The sequence below is a fragment of the Salminus brasiliensis genome, chromosome 22 (genome assembly GCF_030463535.1).
Source record: "Salminus brasiliensis chromosome 22, fSalBra1.hap2, whole genome shotgun sequence".
Lineage (NCBI taxonomy): Eukaryota > Metazoa > Chordata > Actinopteri > Characiformes > Bryconidae > Salminus > Salminus brasiliensis.
Genome location: NC_132899.1, coordinates 33,483,969 through 33,509,075, shown reverse-complemented (window position 1 = coordinate 33,509,075; position 25,107 = coordinate 33,483,969). Strand labels below are relative to the sequence as shown.

The window sequence follows — 25,107 nt, the reverse complement described above, 5'->3', positions numbered from 1 at the left end:
CTCCCAGACTGGACCGTTCAAAAAAAACTGCCCACATAAACAGTAATGAGTCTGTCTCTGAACCAGGTGACCAGACAGAGTTTAGGTGGAAATGCAGAGAATTCATTCCCCCATTCCCCCATTACTCAGAGCTCAGTGTTTGAGAAGAGTCGGGGGTTTGTGTGAAACTGTGCTTCACTGTAGAGAAACTTTCCCAGTCTGATTTCTTTACCATGGTGGTAAATGGAACCAGGCACCAACACAGATATAGCCAATACTTTATATACTATCCAAACCCACCAGTGAAGCTACACGTGACTTCTCAACTAATACAGTTTTCTTTAGAGACTACTTTCTCTAGCCACACTACACCCTGCAGAATGTATCCCTCCACCATTTAATGATATGCGATTTTAGAAACCGGTTTTAAAGCCAAACTTATCTCTGAACTCTGGTAGAACAGATACCAATCCTCAATATAGTTGGGTCAATACCGATACCAATCCTCAATATAGTTGGGTCAATACCGATACCTATCCTCAATATCCTGTGGTCAATACCCATATCAATCCTCAATATCCTGTGGTCAATACCCATATCAATCCTCAATATCCTGTGGTCAATACAGATACCAAATATTAATGTATTATATTTCAATACCAATACCAATCCTCAATATTTTATGGTCAATATCGATACCAAATAATAATATATTGTATTTCAATACAGATACCAATCCTCAATATCCTGTAGTCAATACCGATACCAAATATTAAGATATTGTATTTCAGTACCAATCCCAATTCTTAATATCCTGTGGTCAATACCGATATCAATCCTCAATATCCTGTGGTCAATACCGATACCAAATATGAATATATTGTATTTCAATACCAATACCAAATACTAATATCTTGTGGTCAATACAGATACCAATCATTAATATTCTTGTTGGGGTCGGTGCCGATACCAATAATATTGATACCAGACATCAGAGAACGCTGAAGATCAACACTGAGTATGAGATCTTTGGGATGTGGAATGGGAAAGCCGTGGGTGTCCTCGTCCTTGGCATTGCCCAGCGACACCCAGCTTCAGGCTGTGGTGAAGGCAGCATTTTACTGCTGCCTGGTTGAGGTCAGGTTGCCGCTGGCGGTGCTACTGCAGGCCCTCCCTCCCTCCCCCACCCTGCCTTCAAGGAGGAGCAGCTGTAATCTAGGGCTGATTCAATTGAGGCGGCGGAGCAGGAGCTATTATCCAGCCTTCTGAGGGCACGCTTACGGAGAGAGGGAAGAAGGAGGCGACGGGGACTGCCAAAGGAAGAAGAGGGCAAAAGAAAGAGGCAATGCGAGAGAGTGAGTGAGAGAGCGTCCCCCCAGAGAGCCAGAGGCTGAGCCCTGCACGCCTGCAGCCAATTAAAAGGAGCTCCTCTGGCTTTCAGGCCGGCTGAGCAGCGGAGTGTCGTAATCAAGCCAGGGATGACGAGCGGAGAGCGGCGGGGAGCGGGGGGATGAATAATGCAGCTCTGGGTGGGTGTGGACCAGTGTGTGTGAACACGTCGACGTGTGAGGAATCCCTCCCCCGCCTGCTCTGTGAGGTCAGAGCAAGAGGAGAGCTGAGCAGGGAGGGAAGAGCGGTGCAGGGTGGAGGACGAATATGCCGAGCTGAGAGAACGCAGCGCAACCATGACAGCCATGCTGAGCCCGAAGATCAGACAGACCCGGAGAGGTACGGTGCAGCTCCGCTAACGCTCACTACCATTCATCACCCACTGCCTCACCCACTGCTTCACCCACTGCTTCATCCAGCCATCAGCTTTCATCTCTCAGCATCAGCTGCTCCCAGCATCCTACACATACTACTACTGCCACTGACACACCTACTACTACTGACACAGCTACTATTACTACACCTACTAATACTACTACACCTACTGCTGCTGCTACAGCTGTCAGAACAGCTGCAGATCTGAAGTGCAGGGCCGATACATCAGATTATTAACCATCTCACACTGGATTCATCTTCTGATCATTTTTTAAATTGCATAATCTGCACTGATCTGGAATTTATGGGTGAGAGATTTACCAGTAATGTAAATAATAAGATCAATCATTCATGTCTTTTTGTGGTTGATGCGGATACCAATAATGTATATAAATGTAAATATCAATAATGCCAATACTGATATCAATCATTCATATCTCCTTGTTGTTGCTGATACTCTTACCAATAACGCAGATACCGTCACCCATCATTCATATCTTGTTGTGGTCAGTACCGATACCAATAATGCAGATACCGTCACCCATCATTCATATCTTGTTGTGGTCAGTACCGATACCAATAATGCAGATACCGTCACCTATCATTCATATCTTGTTGTGGTCAGTACCGATACCAATAATGTCAATACTGATACCAATCATTAATATCTTGATCTAGTTAGTATCGATACCCATAATGCTGATATCGATACCAATCATTAATATCTTGTGGTCAGTACTGATACCAATAATGTCAATACTGATACCAGTCATTAATATCTTGTGGTCAGTACTGATACCAATAATGTCAATACTGATACCAGTCATTAATATCTTGATCTAGTTAGTATCGATACCAATAATGTCAATACTGATACAAATTATTAATATTTTGTAATCAGTATCGATACCAATAATGTCAATACGGATACCAATCATTAATATTTTGTAATCAGTATCGATACCAATAATGTCAATACAGATACCAATCATTAATATTTTGTAATCAGTATCGATACCAATAATGTCAATACGGATACCAATCATTAATATCTTGATCTAGCAGGGTGTAATTACAGGGTGCTAGACAGATCATACTGTTAAAAGTGTCAGTGTGTAAACGGCTTTATGGGTGGAGTGGAGTAGGGCGTAGTAAATAACACTGCAGGGACACACACAGAAGGTCCGGTTCCCCGTCCCGCCACAATAAGAGTCCCTAAGTGACACTAAAAACATTATTCATTATTCAGACATTGGTATTATTATTATTTATTTGTATTGATTAATGGTTCAACACTATTGGTATCAGTATCAATCTTTATTAATGATTGTTATCAGTATTAATATTATTGGTATTGGTATCGACCACAAGATTGTCAATACTGATACCAATGATTGTTAGCAGTATCAGCTTAATTGGTATTGGTACTGACCACAACGAGATCGATAGTATCGATACCAATAATGTCAATACTGATACAAATTATTAATATTTTGTAATCAGTATCGATACCAATAATGTCAATACGGATACCAATCATTAATATCTTGATCTAGTTAGTATCGATACCAATAATGTCAATACTGATACCAATCATTAATATATTGATCTAGTTAGTATCGATACCAATAATGTCAATACCGATACAAATTATTATTACTTTTTTAAATAAGTATCGATACCAATAATGTCAATACTGATAGAAATTATTAATATTTTGTAATCAGTATCGATACCAATAATGCTGATATCGATACCAATCATTAATATCTTGTGGTCAGTACCGATACCAATAATGTCAATACTGATACCAAAAATGAATATCTTGATCTGGTCAGTACCGATTCCAATAATATCAATACAAATCATTAACATCTTGTTGTTGTCGATACCTTTACCAATAACGTACATACTAACACCACTAATGTCAAAACCCTTTATCAATCATGTAATCAATGATTCCAACCATTACTATCTTGTTACCTTTGTTATACCTTTACCAATAATGTTAATAATGATACCAATCTTGTTGTGGTCAGGACTGATACCAATCCTGCCAATACTAATACTAATCATTAATATCTCGTTGTGGTCAGTACCAATACCAATTAAGCTGATACTGCTAACAATCATTGGTATCAGTATTGACAATCTTGTGGTCGATACCAATACCAATAATATTAATACTGATAACAATCATTAATAAAGATTGATACTGATACCAATAGTGTTGAACCATTAATCAATACAAATAAATAATAATAATACCAATGTCTGAATAATGAATAATGTTTTTAGTGTCACTTAGGGACTCTTATTGTGGCGGGACGGGGAACCGGACCTTCTGTGTGTGTCCCTGCAGTGTTATTTACTACGCCCTACTCCACTCCACCCATAAAGCCGTTTACACACTGACACTTTTAACAGTATGATCTGTCTAGCACCCTGTAATTACACCCTGCAGAACAGTAGAACACACAGAACCGGTCCTAAATTAGAATCCACAGCCCGGGCCTCGTTATGCTGCAGCTAACCATGGACTACAAGTGACTCCACTGCACGGCTCAGCACACACACACACACACACACACACACACACACACACACACACACCCATTCTCTCACAACAGGCCCATCATCACCACCCAGCAGCGGCACAGGATCAGGAGAACGTGTCACAGTAACAGGACCTATATTAAAAGTACAGTAATTAATGAATACTGGTATTTTTATATATTATTTTTGGATTAGTCTTATTAAGGATATAATAGTGGGGGATTTTACACAAAATAGTTTTAAAAATTGGAATATTTAATAATCTATTCCCAGATACTGCAATATTGTTAGTACAATCAAATGAACTAATTCCGTATATTAAATATTTAAATGTTTTGCCATCAGCAGCCGGAGTCTGGGAGAGCACAACTGGCCGTGCTGCCTCTCTGGGTGGGTAGGTGGCGCTCTCTCTCCCCTCATCACTCTTAGAGCGATGTTGTAACAGGTGTCTGTTAGCTCGCGGGGTGGAGCTGGAGACTTCGGCTACCCGGCAGTTTGAAAAGAGGCGGTGTCTGGTAGGTGTCTTCACATGTGTTGAAGGAGATGTTACCTTACCCTCCTTGTGTCGGGAGCACTGCTAGAGCTAGGGGGAGCTATAGAGAAAAAAGAGGAAAAAGTCCACAAATTAAAAATTAACACTAAATCAAATTTAAATATATATATATATATAAATGAAGAAAATGAAGAAAAGGGGAAAATAATCCATAAATTAAAATTTAAAACTGAATTTAAATGTTAGAATTTACAAAATCTGAAATTAAACAGTTTACATATATAACAGTTTATATATATATATATATATAAATCCTGATAAATATGAAATACTGTATATTTAAATTAAAATAATTAATTTTGTAAAAATATTTATGAATTATATTCTAATAAATTAATTAAATCATATTTTTAAATTTATATGATAAATACATTAATTAATTAAACATATAATGGATACGTCCCATGTATATACAGTGACAGCAGTGGTTACTGAAACAACAGCAGATATTTTAGGGACCACGTCCTAGAAACGCCCGAGACCGAGACAGGGAGGCTCTGAATCATCAGGTCAGAGAGGCTCCAGAAGTGTGTGCAGTACTGCTGCCGCTGCCGCTGCCACCTGAAGAACAGAGAAATGGTGGAAAATCAAGCCTCGGCTTTGTCAGCGACAACGTCAGCGTCAGCTGTTTACGGCTACATCTGATTCAACAGCAGCGGAAAACACATCGCGGCTCAGCGCCTGAAGAAAGGTCACCCAGCAGGTGGTTCTCATCCACCAGGGCAGTAAAAGCCACCAGGCCCTGACCAGCACTAGTGCAGTTTTCCACTGCAGAAGAGCTTCCAGCGCCGCTTCTGATCACCTACCAACGCTCCCACTAACGGCAACAGCGCGGAAGTCGTCCAGGAGGATCCAGAAATTCCAGACGAGCAGCCAGGGAAAGTCAATCAGGCAGGACCTGGAAAACTGCCTGTCCAGCCTGCCACACAGGGCCTGCCTGACTGACCCTCCTCAAGCTGCTGGTCTCTGTGGTTGTTGGTCTACTGGTGTGAAACATCTGGTTTATAGTGGGTGGATTTGCTGTGTGTGATTGGGGATTCTATAGCACATGTGTGTGTGTGTTAGCATTAGCGTTATCCTCCACTCGGTTCTGAATGGGCCCTTCAGTGCTGGTCTGAAAACAGAGAAAGGCGAGTGCCGGTTCCCCCACCGCTAAAATACCAGCAGCCCACTCACTTCCTGTGCTGCCTGTAAAGCTGAGCAGGGCGCTGCTAACCCTGCACTCTTCATGTCCTCACAGTGGATCTGTATTTAGCCTAGATTAGCTTGAAATTCTCAGCTAGGATCAGAATAAGGGTTTTCCGGCCCTCGTCACGTCTCTTTACTACAGATGATCATTTTCAGGCCTTAACACCTCCCCCATCATCTCTGGGGAGCTGCTTTAAACATTTAATAATTCTGGGATCAATATCTCTGCATAATCCACTGAATCTAATATCCGCCACATAAGAAATCTTTGGTGGTTGCTAGGTGATTGGTTGAATGTTTCAAATGGTTGCTATGTGGTTGCCTCAGTATCCCAGGTCTCTAGGATGTTGTTGGGCTTTTTCTGTTTTCCCAGGTGGTTGCTATGGCTATGGCTTAGCCCAGCTGCTGCCCGCAGCGACGCAGTGTCGGGTGGTTTCTAGGGTGTCGCCCTGTGGTTGCTGCGTTTCCGTGATTGTTTTATAAAGGTTCAGATATTATGGTCAAATATGTGGTAATGGATATTTCAGCCGGGCGAAATGTCCATTAATGGAGCCTTGAGGCCCCCAGATGGCGCCCTGAACACCGTGGTTACAACAAAGACTTGGAACTGGTCTGGGATTAAAGTAGCCGATACCCGATCCATTAATATACGCCTGAATCGGCCCCGATTCCGATCCACAGGATCAGATCAGATCAGGACATCCTGAAATATTCTATTATTTCTATCATTTTGACTGATCTGATCTCTAACTAGGCTGCTATTGGCTGAAGCAAACACCAGCAAACACCAGCAGCCCACTCACTTCCTGCCCTTACTCGGCCCTCTTCACTGTGGACAAATATTTTTTTAAGGCCTCAACACTTCCACCCCCGTCGTCTCCGGGGTACTGCTTTAATATTTTTTTAATAATTGGGTATATTCTTGTAGTCGACTTGAGCTCAATTCTAATCTAAAATCTAATCTAAAAACAAATCATTTTCCATAGGAGGGTTTTGGTGGTTGCCAGGTGGTTGGTATGATATTTCAGGTGGTTGCCACATGGTTTCTGAGTAGCCCAAGGTGGTTGCTGCAGCAGTGCTTGGTGTTTTTAGCAGCTGCGCAATGCCAGGTGGTTTCCAGGGTGTTGCTATGTGGTTTCCCAGGTTGCTAGGGTGCTGTTCAGCTTTTTCTGTCAACCCCAGGTGGTTGCTATGGCATTCCCAGGTAATTTTTTTTTACATTACCCCAGCAGCTATGCAATGTCAGGTGGTTTCCAGGGTGTTGCTACATGGTTTCCCAGGTTGCTAGGGTGCTGTTCAGCTTTTTCTGTCAACCCCAGGTAGTTGCTATGGCGTTCCCAGTTTTTTTTTTTTTTTCACGTTTCCCCAGCAGCTATGCAATGTCAGGTGGTTTCCATGGTGGTGCTAGTGGTTTTCAGCTTTTTCTGTTATTGCCAGGTTGTTGCTATGGCGTTCCCAGGTTTCCAGGGTGTTGCTACGTGCTCTCTGCATGGTGGTTGTGTGCTTTCCAGATCATTGCTTCTTACATCTGGTGGTTCAGATGCTCCCACTCTGAATGCCTTTATCTCATTCTGGGGGAATTTTGAGAAATTTGTGGAGTTCTCCATGTGGACTGAGCTAAGCGTGAGGCTGCTGGCGAAGGGAGGGAGGGTGGAGTGGAGTGGTGGAGTCAGAGCTGGCGCTTCCTCAGAGGTCCCTGACCCCCCTGAATAAGAGTGTAAAATAAAACAGAGCTGAGAAAAAACATTGATTTTCCTTCAGAAAGGCACACATGCATTGATTGAGTGTCTACAGCCCGGAGGCCTAAGGCATGCTCTGTGTGTGTGTGGTTGTGTGTGTGTGTGTGTGTGTGTGTGTGGGATTGATTCCTATAAATTATACATGATGAGAGCCCCTGCGGTTCGTGTGAGCACAGCCTCCGTGGCAGCGCTGAGATTCCCCTTATATTACATTGTATATTTTTACACACTCTGACATTTCTGCACCTTATAAAGGCATAATATCCATAATCATCTCACATAATCCTGCATATTAACATAGATAAATGGGTCTAACAGAACACAAAAGTCATGGTTTCGGTCTGCACCATGGTTCGGATCTCACGGTGCTGTAAAAACCTGGAAGACACAAACCCAGGTTCCTTTATCGTTTACTATCAATGGACAGTCGAGCAGCTCCAGTTCCAGGTGGAGAGAGACCCGAGCGAGAGGAGGAGGGGCGGGGGTGCGGGTGGGGGGTGTAGAGTGGGGGAGGGGACAAACAAGACTACAGTTACCATAGCGATACTCCTAAACCACTACAGTTCCCACAATACTGTGCAAATCCAGGTTTGCTGGAGAACCATGTAAGCACTGGTGGTTCTTCTTACCAAAATGGGAAGGGGTGGAACCCTTTTTGGAACTATTGAGAACCGTCTTTAGCAGAAGAACCATTTGAGCATTGCCCTTAATGTTCAAGGATGTTCTACAAAGCCAGGTAGACAATTGTTATTATAAATGTCTTATATGTATACACTCTCAGAAATGGTTCTTCAAGGGTTCTTTAGTAAAGGATATGGAACCCTAAAAACCCAAAGAATCGTTCAGATGCTTAAATGCTTGTTCGTCTGGTTAACATTCCCATGATCCGTCTGCTGTCCTTATCTACAGCCCGGTCAAAGAGTATGGTGATGGGCGAGGTGTCCCGCGGCTCGACTCCGTCCACGTCGCCAGGCCTCCAGGAGGGCGTGCTAAAGGCCGGCTGGCTGAAGAAGCAGAGGAGCATCATGAAGAACTGGCAGCTGCGCTGGTTCGTGCTGCGCTCAGACTTCCTGTATTTCTACAAGGACGAGGAGGAAACCAAGCCTCAGGTAAGGCCATGAATCCAACTTCTCCGAAAGCTGCTCTGTGGAGTGTCTGAGGACGGCAGCGATTAGGGATCAGACAAGATCGTTCGGCAGTTTGGCCGACAATGGTTTTAACAGGACGCTGGCGGTGGTTCCGCTGAACGATCGATGTCATACAGTTATATTAGGTGTGATGGACAGCTCCGCTCGTCAGGCCTGTCAATACTTCCCCCGCTCCCGATTGATTGGTTACCACACCTCGCTCACCAGGGCGTCCGTGAAAATGTCAGTCCTGCCTGCTTATCCTGCCTCTAATCAATGGAGATCCAAAGCGGAGAGCTGTGCAGGAGAATCTCACGCTGGGGATGAAAGGATCCGGAAAATGCCGGATCAGAAGGAAGCGCAGACGCTTTATCCGTCCAATAATGATTCGGAGGGGTTAGGAGCTAAGGCAGCAATGAATTCAAACCCAACAATTGATCATCGGTGCAAAATCGAATCTGTCTGATAGTATCAGTGCCGAACTGAGACTGGTAGAGTCTCACCAGCCACAAAAGCAAGCTGGCCTCTGTTTCTCTTAACCACAACCTATCTAGAACCTCCAGAAGCACTAGAGTGACCTACACACCTACTCCTACTCACTGGAAATTAAAACATGATAAAAAGTCAAGTTTGACGGTTTATCTGGTCTACAAGCATGACCGACCTCGCAGACTTAATCAACTAGTGCAGCCAAGCTTATCAACCAGCTTGACTACCATGACCATGCTAGCCTACCAGCATGACCAGCCTGACCTCAATAGTAGTGCACCAGTATGAACCACTTTACCAAACTAGTCAATCAGTATGACCAGCTGGACAATCAGCCAACCAGCTTGTCCATCAAACTCAAATGAAACCACGTCTGGATGACCAGCTTCTCAACCACTTTGACCACCAAGGACCAACTTGGACCATCTGAAACCGACTACCAGCAGAAGCTGGTATATTGACCTGGATATTTCAGCTGGATTAGTTATGTTGGTGTTTGTCTCGACATTTCAAGACCTGCAGTCTAGCTCCTGTCAGTCCAACCAATGGAAGACTTTGCTTGCCTAGATGCCTTAAAGATGAGACCATTTCCTGTTGGTGCTAAAGCATTTATCAGGTTGGTCCACTGGTGTAAAGATGGCACTGGGCTGTGCTTAGCGGGCTGTTGTTAATCTAGACGACAGCTACGTCTTCCGTGGTAATAAATGACCTGGCCGGCCGAGGAGCTGCCGCTAAATCTTCCACCAGTTTGTTGTCATGGTGAATAATCTGGCCATTTCTTTCACATCCGCGGTTCATCGTCCAGGAGAAGACGCTCCAGCTCAAAGCGAATCCAACAGACTGACAGATGACCAGTTCCTGTGGGAAATGATCACCAAAAAAAGAATCCAATTACAACAAGCTAACCTGAAAGATCAGACATTTGCTTCTTTTAAGCTGGCTTTGCTTTTCCACTCTGCAGGGCTGCATCCCACTTAGGGGAAGCCAAGTGAACGAGCTGCCGGCCAATCCCGAGGAACCTGGCAGACACCTGTTTGAGATCGTCCCAGGTAAGCAAGAAGGATCACCCCACCTTCCGTCCACCACATTCCCTCCACCACCTCCCCCAGACTGAATATGGAAAGGTATTAGAATGTGGAAATATCACATCAGAGATGAAATACAGTGAGAGTAGACTGCTGGGATAGCAGCGCTAGCTGGGGTAAGTTAGCTTTGGCCTTAGCCTTGTTTACCAAAAGGCTGGCTGCCTTTCTCTGTGTGAAGCGCTGTCAAAAAGATGTGTTGAAGGAATTAAAAAAGTGTACATGTACGTCTTTTCAACTGTAAAACCTCTCTGACTTAACGTTAGCGAATTGAACCTGCCCCTGTCTAACCACTCAGTCTTTATTTTGCTTCCTAAATCTGTTGTTTCAAATTAAAAGCCTTCGGCACAGTTTTGTCATTTTGATTTCATGACATTTTGTAAAATTCTGAAGCAGCGGGGAAAGTAATTTTTGCTTTACCTTCATTTGAGCGTTGCTGTTAGTGTCTTATAACACCACACCGTCCTGCAAAAAAACACCATATAGATGAACCTAATGATAAAAATGTTCTAGCAAGAAGCTGAAATGGATTTAATTATCTTATCTAGAATGTTTAAAGAAAAATGATCTCACAGTGAGTGAGTTTTGATGGTGGTCACATGGCCACGCTGGTTAATCTCTGGATTTGGATGGAGCATCATGGTGAACATTAATACACAATTCAGCATCCAGTGTTTTACACCTGCAGCTTCCAGCAGCTCGGCCAATCAGATTAAAATGTGTTTTAGAAATCTGGCCACTAGACTAATCATAATGTGACCGATATGTTGGTTAGCAGCTGCATCCAGCTTCTATAATCTCCGTAGAAAATCACTGACCCACAGAACGGCATGTTCTAGAGCAGCTGCGATCACACGTCCTTCAGGTCACCAGGTGTGGGCTAGAGGGGTCTAAACCTCCAGTCCCTTTGGGATTGGTTGGAGTTGCAGAACTAATCATCCAACATCAGAACCTGACCTCACTGATGCTCTCACTCTCGTGGGGCTGAATGCAATCAAATCCTCCCCACAGCAATGTTGTTCAACATCTAGTATGAAGCCTTCCCAGAATAGTAGAGGCTGCTACTGCAGCAAAGGTGGACAAACCCCTGGTTAATCCCCTTGATTTCAGGAGGAATGCTGGAGGAGCAGCATCTTAATAATTAATACACCGCTGTAGGCCTGAGAGTAAAGCTGTGTTGAACAGAGTGGGTTCTCTTGGTTCTCCATTGTCACACCGCTGTGTTTTATTTACGGCAAGCAAATATGGCACAGCGGTGTGACGGCCATTATTATTACCTGAGGTACCTGACTCTGGCTTTGGAGACTCCTGGCTTTGACGGCGGGCTTCTGTAACACGGACGCCAGAGCAAAAGATCAGATTGCAGCCGTGCTCTGTAACTACACACCTCTTACTCAGCTAATCTACACCTACTTCAGCCTGCACACACCCGCAAATCCTCCCAGTGTTTCCAGGGTATTGAATTTACACTGTACTCCTGAGAAGATGCCTTTCATGGCTTCATTTCATCAGCTTTACTGTGGAACAGAGCAGGTAAGGCCAACAAGTGTGCCTTAAAGTACATGTCAAGCAGAATAGCATAATATATATATCATCATCATCTCAATATTATCTTGACCCTTTGACCCAGATACGGACAGATCGCATAAATGTTGGATTACATCGATATGTCAGAAATAGTCAATTGACAGGAGAATTCCTAATGGGAAACCCATGTACGCTTCCAGAAAATCAATTATGTGCTAATGTGCCTGGGAGGGAATGTGTTAGCGTAGTAGTCCCTGCGCTATTATCTGTTTTTCCTTCTCTAAGAAGCGAGTAAATTTAATTCAATTCCATTTAAATGTATTAGCATGAAGCTATAAACAAGCTGGCTGTCCAGAAATGGAAAAGTCTAGCTCCCTCGTAAACAAGCCGTCGTCCTCTGGGCTGCACCGAATCATGCAGTCCAGGTATAAACAGGGTTTAGAAGTTCAAGAAGATTGAACCGAGGCACTCAGGTAAAATCCTGGATGGTAAAGGTCTGTCAGAAGACAGACTGGGTAAGAGGTTCAACATGAGAGCAGGACAAGAGCTTGTGAGCTCAGAGATGTTCATGCATAAGTTTAAAATAAAGGTCCCACAATCGGTTCTTGGAACAATGGCCAAGAATAACTGGCACAGAGAAAGAGGAATGTGACTGTAGACTATCCATGACAATCCCTACCATGCTCCAGAATGGTCAAGCAGGTCCACCAAGTTCCAAGGTTATTGGACATACCTACCTTGTGCAGTTTGCAGATTTACAGTTCCAGCATGAAGCCCAAATATACCAAATCCTTCTCTTGGAGATCTACCACCCTGCAAAATGCACCCCCAAAACACCTGGCTCTAATATTCAGATGCAGACCTTCATTACTTGGAGCCAAACTCTGAAGGACGGTAGATCACCAGGCACAGGATTGGGCATCCCTGCTGTAGAACACCTGTCCCTCTCTACCCTGTCCACTGGCCAGATACTGTTTGGGTTGTGGACCATTCTCAGATCACCACTCTGGTAGTGTGAGGCACAGCAGTTCTACACACCTCAATATATCACCACTAGGTTCAAATACCCCACGGACAGTGAGCCTGTAGTCAGAAACTCAGCATTGGTCTGCAGGTATCCTGCAGTCAAGGTATGCCAGGAAGTGTCCCCAATAAAGTGACTGCTTGTAAACTCAAGCAGTGCACCCTTCTGCAACTCACTGCAGATCAGTCGTTGCTTCCTTAGGTCCTTTAGGGTCTTCTACTTCACCTAGACGGACAAGTCCCTCCCTGTACACGCAACAGGTCCTGTTACCAGCAGGCGACTAAAACAACCCGTTCCATAGGTGCTGACTCCATCCTAGCTCTAAGTCCCCCTTGTCCTGCATTGAATAATGAAGACATACAAGCCATAAAAGCTCATAAGACGTTCCGTGTGAAGGAACCGAAACTCCTCTTTCAGTTCCAAAGACGTCTTTGAAATGCCATCTCCAGCAGCATTAACGCATTACGTCTCGGAAGATTGAGTTTCGCATGGACGTGCAGCACAAGACAGTCCCAGGTTGCAAGGCCTGTTTACTTGATGTTCGTGCAATATCCTGCAAAAACTACAACAATGGCTCAGTTCATTACCCAGGCGCAAGTGACAAGCGGTGCCTCAGCAACGGGGAGGGCGGCGAGTTCTTTCAATTTCAAAACCACTGTGAAAAGCCTGCTGGCTGCCTGGAATTCCATGCATCTGTGTTTGCCGGGCCTCGACAACAGAGGCTTCGAACTTACAGAGCGTGAATGTGACCCTGAAGCTGTGCATCTGCTTAACCCATACTGTACGCCAGCCTGCTCTCGGGAAGAGGAAATGCAAAGGAAAGGAAAGGGAAGAGTGGTAGAACTTACTCGGGAGGAATAAAGAGTGCTCCTGGATTGACTGGTCAGTTGATTTGTTTGATTACTTGTTTGTCCAAGGCAGGGGTGGGGGTTTGTTTGGCAAGGAAACCACAGATGAGAGTGTCTCCTCGGGCAGTCCACAGCGAGAGCAGACTGAACGAAGAGGAGATGGAGCCTTGGTTTTGGAGTTTTGGACACAACTGAGATGTCTCCAATGAGCTTGTTTTGGAGGATAAACTGCTCTAGTGGAAGACTGAGAAGTAAAGGAGGACTTGCAAATGAAGACGTTCCTCAGGATACGGGTAGCAATGGTGCTGTTGAGATCCTTGGCTGGGATGTCTGGCAGCAGTGTCCCCGTTGAGTGTCTTGACCGGTCTTACCATTACCTGTGCTGTGTTTGTGGGTTTTGAGGGCTAGACTGAGTGGCATGGCCCTGCTGTAGAAGCTTGCCAGCGTAACATGGGGCAGGGCTGCTGCAAGCGAAGGAGATGCAAAGCAACAAAAGGTACAGTCGGTGCTATTAATTACGTGGAAATTCTTTATGAGTGTGTCCAAATAATGACATTTTCTTAAATGTTTGACTCTTGAATTCCAATCATATTTATTAATAAATGACACCAAGTTCCTCCATCGAGAGTCTGTCAGTCATCACTCTCAGAAATGATACGTCTCCAAAGGTCAACAGAAGCTAATCTCCTCCAATCCTCAGCGTAATGACATGGCACATTATCGACCCTCAACAGACATACACACACACACACACACACACTGTCTATGTGTGAGCTTGTTTGCAGAGGAGATGCTGATAATGGAGCCTGGGAGACTCTTATGCTTGGCTGGAGGTCTTGGAAGTGTTCAGTGTGTTCAGTGGAGTAGATGTAGCACAGTTGTGAACCTAAGTGCATTTTTCACATTCCTCCCGACAGCCCTCAGCGGGGACTGAGACACTCACAGCGGCGGCATTAAAATGCCTCACCATGGTGGGAAATGAGCCACCAGCCTCTGAATCTGCTTGGTGGGAATGTGTTACCTTCAGATGTGCAATTGTCTGACTGCCACAGTCCTCATACAGAAGGGGAGGAGATCAATCAAAGCCTTATGATGCAAATTTTGATTATTGATGGTGAGGTGGATATTAAGGGGTGAATAAACTAGGCCGTGAGTGAACAAGGTAATGAAGAACCAGACTGATGTTCTAGACGACTGGGTCAGAACATCTCAACCAAAACATCAAGCGGGTCTTATGGGGTGTTCCCGGTATGCATTGGTCAATACCTACCAAAAGTGCTCCAAGAAAGTGCTCCAAGACAACTGGTGCAACAGGCACCTCACAGAGGCCTCGCTTTACAACTTCCAGGAGGAAAGAATCTGCTGCTAACGTTTGTTTTGGTGCTGGACACCACGGTTCTGGGGGATCTGATCTGTTTTGGGGGACATACTTAACATTAGGCAGGTGGTATTAATGTTGTGGCTGATCGGTGTATATTGCGATACAGGTCACGGCACATATTTGTATCATACATATATAATATTTCCACACATTTAGCTCCACCTATCACTGAATTGCATATCCACTTTCTTCTGAATGTCTTAATCAGGGTTGAGGATTGGGAACTTGTGCATTTTAAAGACAGCAGCGCCATCTGCTGGCAATAACAGACACACTCCTGTTCATCTACAGGCATAAACTAATTAGACTTCAACTGATTCTGAAATTAGCTGTAGGAAGCAGAAGGATTTGATTGTCAAGCTGCTCATCTAGGAGAAAACGTACCCTATATTGGTGAAGCAGCTGGTTAGGCTTGTAGACCAGTATAGCTCCTGACCAGCATAGAATATATGAGTTTGATGGACTATGGGCCTGGTTTTAATGGTGGGCTAGTTGGGTAAATTGGTTGATGAATGACCAAGCTTGTTGACCAGCACGAACAACATGGCCAAGCTGGTATTCCTGCATGACCTCCACTGGTGGACCTTCTTGGTCATTTTGGTCATGCTGATCAGCTTTCTCGGTTTGGTCATCCTAGTGGACCTACCTGGGCATGTTGGTCTATGAGATTGGACATGCTGGATGAATAGCTTTGTCAGCTCATTCATGCTGGTGGTCGATCTTGGTGAGGTTGTTCATGCTGGTAGACCACCTTAACAATCAAATGAGAACCCAATACCCTGTGCTGGTGCAGAGCAAAGCTGGTCAGTTGTCTTAACCACCTTGACCTGCTTAAGCTGGTCAGTTTTTTTCCAGCTTAACTGAAGAAATATATGGAAATAATTTCCTCTTCTATTTCTTAGGGGCAGTAGGGGAGAAGGACCGGGCAGCCGTCAGCCATGAGGCCTTTCTACTCATGGCCAACTCCCAGAACGACATGGACGACTGGGTTAAGGCTATCAGACGGGTCATCTGGGCTCCTTTCGGAGGAGGTAAAGCTGTGCTGCTAATCTAAACAGAAGCAGAGAGGCTAGGTCAGGTTTACTCAGTCAAAACATTCGACAGCAGTGTAGTGAGGCTACATCTTCTGGGAGATAGACTGCAATAGCACCACTGCACCACCAGATGTCAAAAGTGAGCAAGCTCTACGACCTACTGACCAAACTGATCCCCCCCACCAGTTTCACCCACTCGGCAACTTGCATTCGGTAGCAGAGTGCAACATCAGCCATAAAATTCTGGTTCCGGTGAATCTGAGACAGTGATATTCTAGACAATTTCAGGCAGGTCATGTGAGGTCAATGAAGAGGTCAATACCTACCAAAAGTGCTCCAAGTAAGGACAACCAAGGGTCATGGAGGTCCCACCTCACAACTTATGGGACTCAAAGGATCAGCTGCTAAGGTCAGAGGTCTTGCGGAGTCCATGCCTTGACGGGTCAGAGCTGGAAGCCTCATTACCAAGTAATGGTAGAGGCCTAGTTAAGAACACCCTATAAGATTCAGCTACCTGCATAGGGCCCTCATAACACCTGCATATGCATTGTACAGCGCATTCATAAGGAACACTGATGCTGTTGTGGAGTAAATTATGTATTAGTCTAAACCCAATAAAGATAATCATATAAGCAGACTTGAACTATCGTGATAGCCATTTGCTTTAAGCTCCACCTTGGCTACTGAATCACAACTCCACCACATCAAAACCCGAGGACCTGGTTGAACGGACTTGGTTGCAGCTGTTCCACGTTTCTTCGCTCAGTTCAGGGCAGGAGACGAATGAAAACTCTGGGCTTTACAATGTGCTTTAAAGCTGTCAATTCCAACACCACGCGTCTTGTTCCCACCCAAAAATACCTCCACACTCTCGGCGCAGGGCGTGAGGGCGGCCACCCCTGCTGAGATTTGGTTTCAAAGACTGCATTATTAATAGCAGGATCATGAAATGAGCAGCTAGCCCTGTTTAACACGAGGACGCTGTGAACTGCAGAGGAGCTCTGCTCTCTCTGGAGAGGGAACATGCTCAGGCTTCTGCACAATGACGGCGACTGGGAGGCCTGTGGGAGGACAAGCACTGAAAATCCCCAATCAGGGAAGAACGGTATTTCCATGCCTCCATGTAAAAGCAGGAGAAGAGCTGTGATGGCATGTTTACCGGGACATGTTGGGGCCTAGTTTTGTCGCTTTACTGTTTTTAAAGTCCCTCTGAAGTATCTTAGCTTTACAAACTCGAAGCGCTTATTTGAGTTGAATCCAGCACAAGCTGATAGGCAGCCGTGCCCGAGCCTCATGGAATGTCACAGGATGGGACTACGACGACCGGCTGTTGAGAAAAATGGGAAATTCGACACTTTTATACCCGAGAAGCGGTTGTTCTTTTGTAGCTCTTGCTCCTCGCTCAATTACTACGACTCCTGCGTGGTGTACGGACGCTGCAACTGCGGCCCGGACTCTGGATGGCAAAACGCAGGTGTGTTTATAAGAAATCGGAGTGGTTGAGGGTAGAAGTTCTGAGAGTGTTCTTGAGGTTTGCTTTGGTGTAAAATATTGCTTTGCATCGAGAACATTGCTATGATTGGCAGCAACTAACATGTGGTTGGTGTAGCTAGTGAGCTTCCAGCCATGTTGGAGACTAGGGTTCGATTCTCTGTCTGGTTGACTATGCTGCGCTACACCAGTAAAAGTCCTTGGGCAAGACTCCTAACACTACTTTGGCCCACCTCTGTAATACGTTTTACTTTGTAAGTCTCTCTGGCTAAGATAATAAATAGTAACACTAATTGCAGGCTGCCTTCGTAGCAAATCTATAAAGCAGGATCTCAGTGTTTACAAACAGATCTATCAGGTCTATGTTGATATAAGAGGCCTTAAACTAAAGCCAGACATTTTTCTCGTTAATGAAGCATCGTTTGCTTATAACAGATAATAGAGGCCTACTGAGAGCATCATGTGTTCGTTTAAGACTTCTTATGTCAACACAGTGTTATTTAAATCTGTTCATAAATACTATGAGGTTATAACTATGTCACTTAATAGGCATGTGCATTGCTTTTTTAAATAAGTATATTATACTGAACATCCACACCACATGTTTAATTACAGCAGGAGCTTAATTATTGCTGCTAATCTGTCAGAAAAAGCAAAATACATGTTATTGCTGTCCCCCAAAAACCTCCTATCTCCAAAACAGCAGCATTCACCATTATGAAGAAAGTAATTTTTGCTTACTAATGCGCACCATCAGCCCCCTGCAATCGATCTAGAACACATTGGAACGGGTCATCTTCAATGTTCCTCAGTTCAGTCTCTTCACTGGCTTCCTGTAGCTGCTGCCCACATCAGACTCAAACCCCTGACGCTGGTCTACGAAGCCCAGACTGGACCAGCCAGCCCCTCCGGACTTGATGGCGATGGTCAAAAGCTGATCTGCACAAAGAGCCCTTCCAGCTTCAAGTACGGCTTGGCTCGACCCGCCATCCTTTAAGATCCATGGAAGACGAGCGTCCAGACTTTTTTCTGTCCTGCACCGAAGTGGTGGAGCGAACTTCCCCTGGGTGTCCGAACAGCAAAGTCCAACGCTCGCTGTCTTCAAACCCAGACTGAAGAACGGCCTCCTCTGTCTAGAGTACTTAGTGTACTGTGTGTGGAGGATTGGGTCTTCAGACTGACTTTTGTATTTAGTAGAGTCTATAATTAGAGGATCTTCTGGATTCTGGTCTTTACAAGCTAGCTAACGGTCTTTGAGTGAACAGTCAAGCTCTTTTGCAAGTCTGCAAGGTTCTGATGCTGTTCTCTTACCTTTACGCTGGTCTAAAACATGTCCTCCATCTCCTTTAACTTCAATTCTGCAGGAATATTTGGCCAGCGCCTGGAGGACACCGTTCAGTACGAGAAGAAGTTCGGTCCTCGCCTCGCTCCTCTCCTGGTCGAGCAGTGTGTGGACTTCATCCGGGACCAGGGGCTTGACGAGGAGGGTCTCTTCCGGATGCCGGGTCAAGCCAACCTTGTGAAGGAGCTTCAAGATGCTTTCGACTGTGGAGACAAGCCACAGTTCGACAGGTACAACCAACCAGAGCTCCCTGTTACTTAGCTAGTTTGCAAATGAAATATCAACCACAGCAACCTGAGAGTATCAGAAGAGTATCAGAGTTCAATCAAGTCCTGAGTAACTTCTAGAACTCCACTAGACCTTTAGTCTATCCAGCATCTTCCAGCACAAGAGCTTCTCAGCACGTACAAAAGCCCTGAATAAAGTACTTGTGGGTGATACCTGACTATGTATGAGCAGCTTAAGTGACATAAGAGGTTTGATGAAAGGGACTTCCTGAAGTTACCCAAGTCACCAGATTTGTGTGGCCCTTCTCTACTGTCCGTCTGTAGTAACACCGATGTCCACACGGTGGCGTCCCTGCTGAAGCTGTACCTCAGGGAGCTGCCAGAGCCAGTGGTCCCCTTCTGCAAGTATGAGGACTTCCTCACTTGTGCTCAGCTCCTGGCCAAAGATGAGGAGGAGGTAGGTACACCTGAGCAACACTCGCTCTGCTCCATATCCGGTTGACTGCTAGCATTAGTGTCGATACTGAGCCTGTAATAGTCCTACCAAAGCAACATTCTCTCGGGTTGTGTGTTGGGTGTTTTACAGGGTCTACAAGAATTAGGGCAGCAAGTGAAGACCCTCCCCCCAGCTAACTACAACCTCCTCAAATATATATGCAAGTATGTCCCTCAACGACGGGCTTCAGAACTTCAACCAGCTTCATCTCAACTGGGTAAAAATGACCGATAATCTGCCGTTTCAGATTCCTGGATGAAGTTCAGTCACACTCTCTGGAAAACAAGATGAGTGTGCAGAACCTGGCCACTGTGTTTGGACCAAACATTCTCCGCCCGAAAATGGAGGACCCGGTAACCATCATGGAAGGTACATCTCCAGGGGTGTAACTCTCACTCAGATTTGTAGTCTGACGACTAATCTTGCTTTGGTCCATGAATTTCTTCTCAATTTATCTTAAAGATTCCACAGATCCTTCAAAAGTGTGGGATTTGAAGCCAGGGGTCCCCAGTTCCGGTCTGGCCCCAATTCCCTTGTACGTCAGGTCCCTTCTTGCAAAGCAACTAATTATTTTCTAATTCCTTTTCCAGGTACCTCCCTCGTGCAGCATCTCATGACGTTGCTCATTAGTCAGCATGACCGCCTATACCCCGATGGGGACCCAGAGACACCTGAAGCCTACTTGGAAGTGAAATCTCAGGACCAGCAGTCCAACCTGGTGGGCTGGATCTCTGAAGAGGACCTCCAAAGCCCCACGCCTCCAGGGAAAAGCTCCAACGCTAGCGACAACCCCACCAGCAGCAGTGCCTCGTCCCTGGATGGCAGCCCAGCAGGCCCTTCCTCTAAACCAGGCGCTCAGGGAAAGAGCGAGACGGCAGTCAGCCCCAGCAAGCAAGCCAAGACTCTGCCTTCGTGGAAGTACACCTTCAAAAGCTCCTCGCCCCGACCACAGCCTGCTAAAGTCGGCGGCTCGTCAGCGGATGCCAACAACGCTTCCAGCGGGAACTGGCTCATGAACGGGCTGTCGTCCCTGAGAGGGCACCGCCGTACCTCGACAGGGGAACGAGTCAGGGATTCAGGGTCATCGCAGCGACTGTCCACCTATGACAACGTCATGTCGCCATCGAGCCTGGGGAGTGTGCCCAGCATAGACAGTGCACCATGGTCCACATCATCCTGCGACATCTCCATCCCAGACTCAGGGAGTGACCTCTTAGAGGCAGACTCACGAAGGGAGTGCTGGACAGAGCCGGAGGACATCCCGAGAGATGCTGACCAGACCGCGGACGACGTGAATGAGCAGGAAGATGCCAGCATCGCAGTGGAGGACAGTGTCAGCAGCTCCTGCTGCAGTGATAACAGCAACACAGTGCCGGTCATCACTGTTATGGACGAGGATGCAGAAGAAAGCCCCTTGGCACTGGCCGGTGTGGTCTCAGCACTGCGAGAGGAGCTGAGCAAGCAGAAGCTGGCGTACGAATCCAGAATCAAAAGGTGAGTAAAATAATCGACAAAACCAGGGCCTGAACGGTGATAATCAGTCATGCCTGAGAATTGATTGATTAATTAATTATTAATTCATCTTTTTATATTAAGGAATGAAGCGTACCAGAATGCAAACATCTGACCTCATAACCAGTTACAACCTGATTACCTTAAGATTACCTTCCTAATGAATGCATTCAGCTACTTTAAGCTGCATCAATTGCTGACACAGATGTGCAAATGCACATACACACACACACACACAGTTTGTCTAGTCCCTGTAGAGAAGAAGTACTGCCAATAGAATAGGACCATCTCTTTGGAGCAGATCAACATCATGCTGCCTAATCCCAGACGAGGACTAGTAGAGGGGTATAAAGCCCCCCAGCATTAAGCTGTGGAGCAGTGGAGAAACTGTGTTCTCTGGAATGATGGTGGTGGAGCTCCATCCAGTACTTTTGGGATAGGTGGAGTAGTTGGGGATGAGCTGGGGTGGTGATCATTATCCAGCTGCCCTCAGTAACGTCCACTAGTACCCTTGATTTCAGAAGAATCGGGGAATGAGCAGGTGTCCCAATACTTTTGTCATTTTAGTGTAATTCCTGGTTGTGTGTACTCATTCCCCTTCTTGTTTATCTAATGTGGTGCCTTTGCGTCCCCCCAGGCTGGAGGATTCGAGTGCAGCGCTCTGTGCCCAGATGGAGAGATTAGAGCATGAGATGGAACAGGAGAGGAAGAAGAAGAGAATGCTGGAGATCAAACTGCGGAACTCCGAAAGGGCCCGCGAGGACGCCGAAAACCGGAATCGGCTGCTGGAAAAAGAGATGGAGGACTTCTTTTCCACCCTTGGGGACCTGGCCCTCGGAGCTCGGACGAGCAACATTTAACGAGTTTGTTTGCTGGACAATCGCCGCGAATGTCCCTGCGATGAACTGGGGACAGCAGTGTCTCTGCATTACCTCAGGTCCCTTCAGATACGTGGGGCGATAATTCCGCGATATGTTTACTCGATGTTACTCGACTGTCCGGACCGGGACCTAAAGGACAGCTGTAGGCCAGGCCTCATTTACCCAGACCTTCCGCTGAAATACCACTGTGCAGATACCAAGAACCTATCAGAGGCTTCCGAGCATCAGAGCAGGCCATTCATTTACAGCCTACTCTGTCTAGCAGACACTCTAATCCAGTGGTGGTAAATACATATATTTACATATACTATTATGACAAAAGTATTGGGACACATTGAATTTAGGTGTATAAAATCAAGCCCCTAGTCCTGCAGTCTGCCTTTCTTCCACGCATTAGTGAAACAAGTCAGCTGGTGAAATTTCCCTCCTAGATCTTCCTCAATCAGCTGTGAGTGGTATTTTTAATGAACAGTGGAAGCGTTTAGGAGGAACAGCTCACAGAGAGCAGCTCAGCCAGCTCAGTGTCACTGTTAGAGCTTAGACAAAAGGGGGGGACAGCTCCATATTAATACCTATGGCTTTAGAATGGGAGGTCAGAAAAGCTCTCGTCGGTGGAATAGTTTGTAGGTGTCCCAATACTTTTATCCATTAAACTGATGGAAAAATAAGAAAAGTAAAAAGGTATCATTAGTCGCAGGTAGCTCCGCCCACATTGCCCACAATATTTAAAGCTGGGTTGGGACCGCTCAGTGCTGGCAATCAAGTCAGTCCTTTGTCCAAACCTTTGTCAATGCGGCCCAAATATCGCACAACCTTACGATACCACACAGCCTTTAAAGACCGTTCAGAACCAAAGCCTGGAGGACCATGATCGGCTTTTTTGGGTTTGAGGACGTCAAAGTAGGAATTGTAATGACAGTGCCTTCGTGGAGGTCTTGTGTCGATTGGTGTAAACGTGGCTTGCTTGAACGCTAGAATAGCTCTCAGTGTCGGAACTTGTTGATGTTGATTATTCTATGAAGCTGAAGAAACTCGATGTTATGAAAAGACGTGGAATGTTCGCAGAGTCTATCGGATACTTTAGGGAGGTGTTTTTACGAGGTTAATGTAATGCTACAGGAATGTGTGTGTCAGTAAACGTCACTGTGTTGTGGGACAGACCTTTGTCTTTTGTTTTATACTGTGCGGAAATGTGTTCTAGAGACGCCCTCAAAATATTTCATGTGTTTGTGGTGGATTCCCAAACGCTGGGTAATCGTCATTTGTTTTGTTTTTTTAAAGAATCAGTCTGTGTTAACTGGAGATGATGGTAATGTTGAAAAGTGGGAAGGCTGTATTTGCATCTGTGCATACCTGGGTGCTAATATGATGCTGCTAGTGTTTAACCTTCTGTTCTACAAGTCGACCAAAATACGAGGCCTTCCGCTGGAGCCCGTCTCCTCCTTTCAGAACTTATCTACAGGTTTTCCGAATCTTATTTCTGAGAGTACCTTCGGACGCCCTTCAACCTTCAGGAACATTAAAGGGTACAAGGGTACAGGACGTCAACTCGGCCTGCTCTGTTGAAGGACTCCTCGACCAGTCGGTGTGGTGCTATGTAGCCAACAAAAGAACGCATCAATAAACATAAACCTGGATGAATGATGTAGTCCTGATGTTGCCGTTTTCATTGTGTTCCGTCGTCTGCGTTTTCTTATCACCTCAGGCTCATGTTCCCACCGGATCTGGGAGGTTCGTGGGTCGTCTTGCTGCTCTGCTCTGTTGAGGTCTGTCATCATCACAGATGTTCAATAATGTGTAGGACAGGGGACGGTGAGGGCCATGGCAGAACCTTCAGATCACAACTCGTGAGGTAGTCCACTGTGGATGTTGAGGTGTGTTCAGGAGCACGGTCCTGCTGTAGAAGCTCCTCCTCTTTTAATCTTCAGCATTGATGTTTGAGATGGCTTCCAGAATTTGCTGGTTTTTAACTGAATCCATTGTTTCCTCCATCAGTAAAATGTTCCACATGCCACTGGCTGCAGCACAAACCCACAGCATGATCCACCCACCCCCATGCTTAACAGTTGGTAACAGTTATCAAACATGTCTTTACCTACTGTTCTGTTGTATCTCCAGCAGTCCACAGAGCGTTATCATAATGCTTCAGGCTTGTTCTGAAGCTTGTGGTGAGGACACAGGAAAGGTCGTCTTCAGGTGACTCGTCCATGAAGGTCATATTAGCACAGTAGAACACTGTGTCACCTCCCCAGAGCCTGCTCAATCGTCCTGAAGGTGTTTTGCAGCCAAACAAGTGGACTAAATTAACCCTTCTATCAATCCTCAGCTTGACCACTCCACTCCTCCTGAGAGGAGTCGGCCCCTGAAAACACTCGGCTAACGTCTTCTAGGCAGATTTCAGAGTGCTCGGCCGCTGCTTAGAGGAGCCCACGGCTGCTGATTGTTGGGAAGAGGCACAGATTTCATATAAATGTATAAATCTGCATCATCCGGCCTTTCTTAACGATGACCGTGAACATGACCTGCTCAAATCTTAAGGGGTGCCCAAACTTTTGAATGGCACTTAATTCATTTTATTCCACTTTGAAACCGAACAGAAATCAAACAATAATTTTGATTAAAGGATTCTTCTTTCTAGCTTTTGAAGATTGGACATTTTGACAATGGGGTGCCAATCAGAACAGATCTCATTTACATATATCCGTCTTAAAAGGCCCAAACTGTACAATCTGGATCTTTGGTCTGAACGTATCTGCTGTGACCAACGGTGCCGAATCTGACCCGAGACCGGGGTGTTACGAGTGCGGTCGGTCTTCAGGGAGAGCCGAGATTCTGGAGCGACACGGGGAGACAGAAGCAGACGAAGA

At 45.5% G+C, this 25,107-nt stretch overlaps 1 protein-coding gene across 1 annotated transcript; it reads left to right on the top strand.

Annotated features, from left to right (window-relative positions):
- Positions 1 to 1,230: 1,230 nt before the first annotated feature.
- On the top strand, positions 1,231 to 23,867 carry arhgap22b (Rho GTPase activating protein 22b). Its single transcript, XM_072666944.1, has 10 exons — positions 1,231 to 1,707; positions 8,689 to 8,888; positions 10,357 to 10,444; positions 16,160 to 16,288; positions 19,147 to 19,354; positions 19,676 to 19,808; positions 19,938 to 20,011; positions 20,095 to 20,216; positions 20,438 to 21,341; positions 21,997 to 23,867. The coding sequence occupies exons 1-10, from the start codon at positions 1,665 to 1,667 to the stop codon at positions 22,217 to 22,219; spliced, it is 2,124 nt and encodes a 707-aa protein (XP_072523045.1). The 5' UTR covers positions 1,231 to 1,664; the 3' UTR covers positions 22,220 to 23,867.
- Positions 23,868 to 25,107: the final 1,240 nt, after the last annotated feature.

What these genes read in the sequence shown, in the direction of transcription:
- arhgap22b (XM_072666944.1), top strand. Translation starts at nt 1,665, where the DNA reads ATGACAGCCATGCTGAGCCCGAAGATCAGACAGACCCGGAGAG. An exon ending in AGGAGGAAACCAAGCCTCAG is followed by an intron (nt 8,889 to 10,356) that starts GTAAGGCCATGA and finishes TCCACTCTGCAG; the next exon opens with GGCTGCATCCCACTTAGGGG. An exon ending in GACAAGCCACAGTTCGACAG is followed by an intron (nt 19,355 to 19,675) that starts GTACAACCAACC and finishes GTCCGTCTGTAG; the next exon opens with TAACACCGATGTCCACACGG.